The sequence below is a fragment of the Pygoscelis adeliae genome, unplaced genomic scaffold, assembly GCF_000699105.1.
Source record: "Pygoscelis adeliae isolate BGI_AS28 unplaced genomic scaffold, ASM69910v1 Scaffold218, whole genome shotgun sequence".
In the NCBI taxonomy this organism is placed as follows: domain Eukaryota; kingdom Metazoa; phylum Chordata; class Aves; order Sphenisciformes; family Spheniscidae; genus Pygoscelis; species Pygoscelis adeliae.
Genome location: NW_008825433.1, coordinates 5,698,754 through 5,707,606, shown reverse-complemented (window position 1 = coordinate 5,707,606; position 8,853 = coordinate 5,698,754). Strand labels below are relative to the sequence as shown.

The following is an 8,853-nucleotide window of genomic DNA, read 5'->3' as shown; positions in this document are numbered from 1 at the left end:
TGCCGGCTTGTGAGAGCTGAGGGGTTTGTAGGTGGTCGGGTGCGGAGCGGAAAGCCACAGTCCTGTAGTGTTCTCCGAAGCCTTAAGAAGTTAATAAAATCACGAAGTACAGGATCTTAGACTGTAACTATTGGGGGAGGGGGTGAGGAACTTCTTTCCTGCCTAGTTGTTAGAGAAAGGCTCCGCTGGAAAAATATTTGACGCTGGATACTGGGTTTATGCAGTTCAACACTGTTCTGAACATTGGAGGGGAACGTGTAACTCCCAGTATTTAGCTGTCCTTGCAAGGGATAATAAAGATAATTAAAGCGTTCTTCAGAAATGTTGCATTTAGGTCTCTTCATTGTCTTGTTTTAAACCAGCTCTACTCATTCTGTCGTAGTCTTTCCTGATATATTCTTCCAGTTGTTTTGGAGGGGGTTGAAATGGGGGCTGAGCTTTGTATTTTATAACAGCTCAGATATTAAAGTGGTTTAGTAAGCAAACTATGTCAAAGAGGCTATGTTTTTGTTTCAAATCTTGTTGTAGTGTTTACATGGTAACAAACAGGATAGTGTTGCTATGTGCTTGTTTTGTTGTGTAATAGCTGAAGGAGGATCTGCTCATGTATTAAGGGCTTTTGAAGTAGGCAGAACTATTCTGGTTTGCTGCGTTGTTTTGACATACCGATTAGCCATGGTATACAATGCAATTCTGAAATTTTTGTGAAGTTTTTCTGCAGGCAGTTACAGGTGCTAAGCTTACGTAAGTGTTATACCTAAGGGCTATGCTGTTCTATTCGTAAAATTATTTTGTTAATTCATATCCATGCTTATTAGATTTATTCAGTTGATGATGATGAGAAATCTCTGTCCAGTCTGGAGATTATCGTGCCACGTGATTTAGCAGATGGGTTCGTCAATAATAAACGAGAGAGCTACAAGTTCAAGTAAGTAAAAGCCTTATCTGTATATCTTCTGCCTTTAGTGATGGATATCACTGTGTGGTGATACAGATCTATAGAACCTGGAAAAGCCTATTCTTAAAATCAGACTTTGATATAGGTAGATTTATTTTTATACAACTCCATTAACAAGAGGAATACTCCAGCATCTTGTGCTCTGCACCTGAACGAGTTTGATAGCATTTGATAAAAGTTGTGGGTTTTTTGTCTATCCATTGCAAGTCATTATACATTTCTAAGTCTCGTCTCAAAGACTGCATCTTCATTTATCAGTTCTTCCATTTTTACAGCTTGTTTTGAATTTGCATATGAAAATTGAATGCAGGACTGTGTGTTCTCTTGTGATCTAATGAGTTGGCATAGGCTGGCTAAAGATGTCTTGATGTAAAACACTCTGTTTAGAAACTGTGTTTCAGACATAACCAAAACACAGTGAACCAGATATTGTTGAAAGAAACAAAACCATGATTGTAGAATGTAAATAGTTTTTAGAAACTAAAAATAAGTACCAGCAATATCAATCAAATATTCTTATCTTTTCAACAGAAAACTTGGAGGCAACATTTTAAAATTGCAATGATGAAGAAAGCTAGATGTATAACCACCTCTAATGACTAGGTTGAGATTGTCTTTTTCCAAGTTGAATCATCTTTATTTTTTGTAATACTAAATCAAGTAAATTTTTTGCTCTATGCTATTAAAAAAGAGAGCCCCAGATAAACATCTGCACCTCAGACTGATGTCATTTCACATCACCTAAGGAAATCTGTTCTGCTTGGGAAGAGAGGAGCTGCCCTCTCCAACTAGATGAGTATGCAAAACTAGCTTAGGTTGCAGATGCCCAAGCCAGCTGTAATGAATGCTGATATTTTTTTCTGAATTTATCATTTATTAAAAAGCCTGTAGAGATGGATTTTGAGAAGCACTATGCCTTATTATTCTTAAGACAATGCAAAAATAATGCTATGGAGCGAGCATTTCTTTTTCCTCCATAAAACTCATACTTTCATGTAGTCTGTCTATCCTTGTCACCTGAAACATTATTCTCCTTTGTTCTTACTTATGTGGGAATCAAACACAATTATTTGAATGACTTGACTGATTAAGGGTTAGCAGGATAGAATATATGCCTCTATAATTTGTGTATCGCATTTGTCTGTGATGTTGTACACACCGTGTAATCCCTTGCAATCCATGGTGTCTTTCTATATACCTGGTGTCCGTAGTGCCTTTCTATATACCCTGTGAAGTTCTATCTGAGTATACAATTCCAGATAGGAGGGACAACACAGCAGGGCACAAGCAGTCCAGGAGGTTTCTGGAGTGTATTAATGACAACTTCCTAACATATGGTTAAAGAGGCAACGAGGGGAGAAGCTCTGCTGCACCTCATATTTGCAAACATGGAAGAACTGATCAGGGATGTGAAACCTGGGGGTAGTCTTGGCTGCAGTGGCCATGAGATCGTGAAATTCAGGATCCTGAGAGAAGGGAGCAAGGCAAAAAGCAGGATCGCAACCCTGGACTTAGGAGAGCAGAATTTGGCCTGTTCAGGAACCTGCTTGAAAGAATCCCATGAGACACAGACCTGGAGAGAAGTCCAGGAGAGCTGGCTAATTTTCAAGGATCACGTCCTCCAAGCTCAAGAACAGTCCATCCTGATGAGCAAGAAATGAAAAGGTAGGAGGAGGCCTGCGTGGATGAGAAAGCAGCTCCTGACTAAACTCAAACATAAAAAGGAAGCGTACAAGAGGTGGGAGCAGGGTCAGGTGACCCAGGAAGGCTGTCAGAGGAATGGGATCAGGAAAGTCTAGATGAGTGCACAGTGAGGGGTGTTGAAAATGAGCCGAGCTGCTGGGCTCTGAGGGTTGTCGTTAGAGGTGCAAGGCACAGCTGGAGGCCAGTCACCAGTGGCGTAATCAATACTGCGATCCAATACTGTTTAGCTTTAATGACCTGGGTGATGGGACCGAATGAAGCTTCAGCAAGTTCACAGACAATATGAAACTGGGAGGGGTGGTTGGCACACCAGATGATAGTTGTGCTGCCATTCAGAGGGACCTCAAGAGGCTGGAGAAATGGGCCAACAGGAATCTTACGAAGTTCAACAAAGTGAAATGCCAAGTCCTGCTCCTGGTGAGGAATAACCAGGACAGGCTCAGGGTTGACTGAAAGCAGGTTTGCAGAAAAAGACCTGGAGTCCCAGTAGACAAAAAGTTGAACATGAGTCAGCAATACACCATTTGCAGCAAAGGCCAACAGCCTCTGGGCTGCATTAGGCAGAGTATTGCCAGCAGGTCAAGGAAGTTGATCCTTCCCTTCTAGTCACCACCAGTAAGATCAAATCTGGAGTTCTGTGTCCAGTTCTGGGCTCCAGCAAAGGAACGCAAAGATGATTAAGGGACTGGAGCATCTGACGTGAAGAGAGGCTGAGCGACCTGAGACTGTTTATCCTGGAGAAGAGAAGGTTCAAGGGGATCTTATCAATGTGTATAAACACCTGATGGGGAGTGGAGGAATAAAGAAGATGGAGCCAGATGCTTCTCAGTGGTGCCCAGTGACAGGACAAGAGTTAATGAGCACAAATTGAAATACAGGACATATCAAAAAAACTTTTTTACTGTGGGATGATCAAATACTGGAACAGGTTGCCCAGAGAGGTTGTGTGGCCTCTATGCATGGAGATAGTCAAAACCTGACTGTACAGACCCCTGCTCTAGCTGACCATCCTTTGAGCAGGGGGATTGGAGCAGATGGTCCCTTCCAACCTGAAGTATTCTTTGATTCTGTAAGACAACTGCAGATATTTTATATAGGAAGTGACAAAACTTAGATTGAATTAAATATCTCTTGTGACTTACAGTAACTGTGCAGCAGAATGAAGGAAGTAGTTACGAAAAAATGTGAGCCTGGTTATACTGGTGGGATGCTGTATTTGGTTATAGTGTAATCTATTTATCCAGGTTTCAGCGTGGTGCCAGTTACAAACACTGATTCTCTTCATAGATTTAAAATACGGTTTATTTTTTTCTAAGCCACATCATTTTATCAGAGGATTTTATTGTACAGATCTTGTCAAAGCAGCACTGTGTACAGCCTATTTATGTACAATAGCACAACAGCACGCTGTGGTTAAGACTACAGGGAAAACATTGTACTAAGTTATGTAAGCCTAATGATGTAAACATTGACTATTACAAACACAAACAAAAATGTATGAATCAAGTAGTGTTTTAAGATTCTGAGCAATTATTATTTGCTTAATATTTTCAGATTTCAGAAAATTTTTGATCAAGAGGCAAAACAAGATGTGGTTTTTGACAGCATTGCCAAACCAGTAGCAGAATGGTACGTTGTTGATCTTGCGAGTAATCGGGGTAACACAGGGTCAAAAATAGCTTTCGTTGTATTACTTGGAGGAGAGCTGGCAAGTGTTTGTCTCACTGTTTAAAAGTGGATTGATGTTTTAATTTTCTAAATGCTGACATGTCTGAACCTAGGAGATACGCAACAATCCCCTGAGAATTTTATGTATGGTAAGGTTCCATTATTAACTCCTAAAATAGCACTGCTACTGTTGCCCCTTTTGTTGCATAGGCATAGAAATCCATGTCTAATTAGTTTTTGGTCTATAATATAAGCTCACTTCATTGCATTTAGAAAAGTATTCCCTATATAGTTCCATGAAGGGGTAAACCTGACGAAAATCTTATCCCCCTGTTTAGTTTTCATTAAGTGAGGGACACTCATGAATTAATACCTGTGGAGATATTCTCAAATTTTGCCCTCGTTATTTTTGTCTTAACGTGTAGGACAGTGATTTTGGCACTGTTTTTGTTTTTCTCCTCCATATAATAATCAAACAATGCTCGTATTTTAGAGTTTGCAAAGGCAAGCATTTAAGACTGATGTAGAAGCCCTCTTCATTCATTGTGTGGATTGAATGCCACTCTGAACGGGATGGATTTTCCAATATGCCATCCTCTTTGCTCAGCTTATGCCCACATTGCTGAAGTTAGCACTGGTTTTAGTGGGGGAGAAAATCCCACACTGGAGGAAGCAGAATTCCTGCATAATGTTTGTTTGTTTATCAAACTTACTGCTCAGAATCCAAATTTGTAGTGAGTTGGGAAGTATTACTTTAGGTACCAACTTTTCTCATTCATTGTCTGACCCATCCGTTGGTTTAAGCTATGATTCTGCAAGTTATTCTTCAGCCTATTGCACGGCCATGTGTTTTGCACTGTAGGAAAACAGACATACTCAGTTGGACACTTAGTCTTTCTCAAATTGTTACTTGGAAGTAAAAATATACCTAGCTCTTTACAATTTCATTTTCATGATTTTCCCCTCTATTTTCTTCTTAAAAGTCCCACATAAAGCAGGAGGGTAATTGACAGTGAAAATGAAGAGCTAGTGAATTTGAAACTTCACTAGAATAAGTTAAGTATGCTTTAAAAAAATTTCGTTATATTCTTTTTTCACCCAAAAGGGATTTCTTTGCTTATATGACTTTATAACATAGCTTCAGGTTAACTCATTTACTTAACTTCAAACATTTCTGAGTTTAATGGTGACTACAGACAAAAACTTCTGTATCTTACTTGACTGTGCTTGGAAAGAGAAGGGTTAAAACTCTCATTGTTACATGTGATGGATTGAATTATCCTCAGCAAACCTCAGAGTATCAAAGCTAACTAGCAACAGACTGACCGATTTTTTTTTTTTTTTTTTTTTTTTTCCTTTGGAGTGTTTTGCTAGAATATGGAAAGGTTTTCCAGTTGAGTAATTCACCTATACAGTGCTCTAATAAACAGGAAGTGGTATTGTTTTCCTTTGTTTCAGTGTTGGCTGATACAAGATTTTTATACATTGATTTGCTCCATTATGTAGAGTTTAGTTTTGATTTTTAGAGATTTTTAAGTATCAGTGGTGTTTAGGCATCCAATTATCTCCAAATAGCTGAGTCTTTAATGCTAAAATTGATTTATAAAATCACCCTTAACTGAATCAAGACTATTTTCACTCTGAGTGTTATAACGTATTAAAGCTTGTATTTTAATTGATGTTTTTATTGTTACTGATAATATTGAAAGATAATTTTGCTTGGGTTTTTATAGTAGAGTAGGCAATACCTGAAGTATGTTCCTGTTTCTCATCCTCTTCCTTCATTTTTACCTTTTCTTAGGCAAAAATACATATTTCAAAATGTCTTCATAGTCATGAGGTGCCTTGGCTAATGGAGTCCTTAACCGTGCCTGAAATTTATTTCACCCTACAGTTAATGACTCAATTTTCCTTTCCTTTGTGGGACAATAAGAATTGCCCTGTTACTCTGAAAGACCACAGTCTTTCATAGCAAAATGTTCTTCACTATTTGTTTCTTTCTAAGTCAATGTTCTCTCGCAAGGAAAAACTGTTGAAAATGCACTCATTTCTGTTGTTGGAGTCACTTTATTAAGGGAAGAGTTTTTTGTCTGTGTATTGCCAGGGAAAAGAAAGTAGCAGGAAAGTATCAATGAAATAGTTCAGTAACATTTTGAGGCTCTTTGCCATGCATACTTACAGTCATGAGAAAGTTCAGTTAGACTTGAATGCTCAGAAAAAAAATCTTGGGCATTGTTTAAACTAAAACCAGCAATGCAGTGTTCAGGATTCTAAAATCTTTCTGGTTTGTTATTGGATGGATGGAAATTGGATGCAACTTTTTTTTTTTCTTCTTTTTAAGTGTACTTTCTTTGATGTTGAGCCACTACTTTTCTCTCTTTAAGTCCAGTTACATTGTCATCTTGCCTGTGGTTTCAGAGGCACCAGACATTTGTTCATTTAATTTGCTTCTTCAGTCAAAAGTGCCAGCCTCTGCAAACCATTATAACCATGTGATTTGCCTGATTTTTTTTTTTTATTATTACTATTTTGTTAATGTTTGAGTCATCTCTTACTTGGTTTCTTTTTATTATATGTTTGTGCTTTCCTCTTTGCCTTTTAATTTTAAATATATATTATTGATCTTTTTTTTTGTGTGCAGAGCCAACTTAATCTTTAAGAAGCAGCACTAACTCTATTACTCTATCAAAAAATAGAGAAAATAAATAAGAGCTTTCTTTTACAGTTTGCTAACAATTAAGCATTGCTTTAGTCTAACAACAGGACAAGGTTACTCTTATAATGCTTCAAATATTAGTGTTATAGTGATGAATGCAATCAGAAATTAAGTAGAAAGTGCTTTGAAATTAGTTTTGTTTTCAGTTCTAAATGTTTTGTCTTGCTTTATTAAGGAATAACATTGAAAATATTTTCACTTCAGATATATCATGCAAAGAAGAAACAGCTCAGCTGTTTATAAACCTAATGGCAATCACCTATGTTTTTATGAAAGATCTGGTAGCCTCCAGGATAATACTCCCATTGCCACAGATTTTAGTTTCTTCTCGTGTGCTGTTTATCCTCAGAATTAGCAGCTGTAATATATAAAAACTACTTCCCTTTACTCTTTTCTGGTTTTTTCTGCTGCTTATTCTTACAGAAAATGTAGTCAAAATATTTTGCAGAACAGCATCATTATAATGTTGACTATATTTTGTAATGTCCCTCTTTCCAGTTTTAGAAAATATTTCACCAGTAATTGAAAATATTTGGAAAACATATTTACATCATTAGATTGCCTTGTAATACAAAGCCACAGAACGTAGACTAAACATCCTAATAGGACATTTCTAGCTTTACTGAATATGCTCATAGAAATTCAGTGACCATCCTTTGCTTTTCTGCTATTAATTTTTTTTTCTTCCTGTTTAAGTCTGTGAATAAGATGAAATAATAAAAGTATTTGGACCTGCTGTTTTGTGGTTGGTTTGGTTTTTGGGGGTGTTTTTTGTCTCTCACTAACAACTCAGGGATCTGTGTTTTACTATATATTCAAGGAAAATAAAATACCTACGAGTGTCTTCAAACTAATGAAATTTCAGTAGTTTGTAAAGGGATGCTAATTTTCTCTCAAATTGTGCTCTCCTTTTGACCATCTAAGCTGGAGTAATGCTGAATGTGCTTTACTTTCACTGACTTCGATAGGATTGTGGATTAATAATCGCTCTGAAATTTGAACCATTAGATAAGAAATTGCTTGAAACATGAAAGCTGGCTTAGTTTACAAGGTTTTGTAATAAATAAATTATTTTATTTACTACAAATAAACAGTTCCAAATAAATTATGACCTCTGTTTTTGAACATCATAGAGTAAAAGAAATGGAGAGATTCTTAAAAACTTTGGATGCTTACGTCTGAATTTTTTTACGCTTCTTCATTACTTTTAAAGCTAATTGTTAGGGACAGATAAAAGTCATACCTTTACACCTTTTTACAGCAAAAGGAACATTTCCTTTTTTATTTTGTTGGAAGCCCTTATCGTACACAATACCTTAGTATAAATTTCTTCTTACAAGAAGAATGTGGAATTAGTGGGGCTATTCCTTTGATAGTACTTAATCTGCAGACTTTGTCATGCTTTGAAATGTGATGCGATTTGTATTTTCCTTTTGATGTAGAACTTAAATTGTGAAAAAACAAAAATAAAACCCACATATCTGAAATCTTACAATAATTTGATTTTACATAAGGAAATATATAGCTCTTTTAGCTTTGTCACGGGTCTTTCAGAACCTCCTTAATTTCAATTCTTGTATTAAACTATTATGCAAACTTTGGCTTCATGCAAATGTCTGGCTTTTGGGGAAAAGATCATTATTGCGCAACTGAAATTCCAGATTATTTTTTTTGTTCACTTTATTTTTACTTTCATATAATTTGAAATACAAGGTCTTTTTTTGAGTATTTAACAGTATAATTATACATGTGCAACCTGTTAGATGTTTAAAATAGTTTTAATAACATTAGTTGAAGGAGTACAAAC

The 8,853-nt window shown here is 36.6% G+C and overlaps 1 protein-coding gene across 1 annotated transcript in view; it reads left to right on the top strand.

Annotated features, from left to right (window-relative positions):
• The window catches only part of KIF6 (kinesin family member 6), a 175,445-nt gene that overhangs the window by 680 nt on the left and 165,912 nt on the right, over window positions 1–8,853 (top strand). Inside the window, exons 2-3 of the mRNA XM_009331124.1 lie at window positions 819–928; window positions 4,217–4,291. Coding sequence (XP_009329399.1) covers window positions 819–928; window positions 4,217–4,291 — 185 coding nt within the window. The remainder of the gene's footprint in view (window positions 1–818; window positions 929–4,216; window positions 4,292–8,853) is intronic.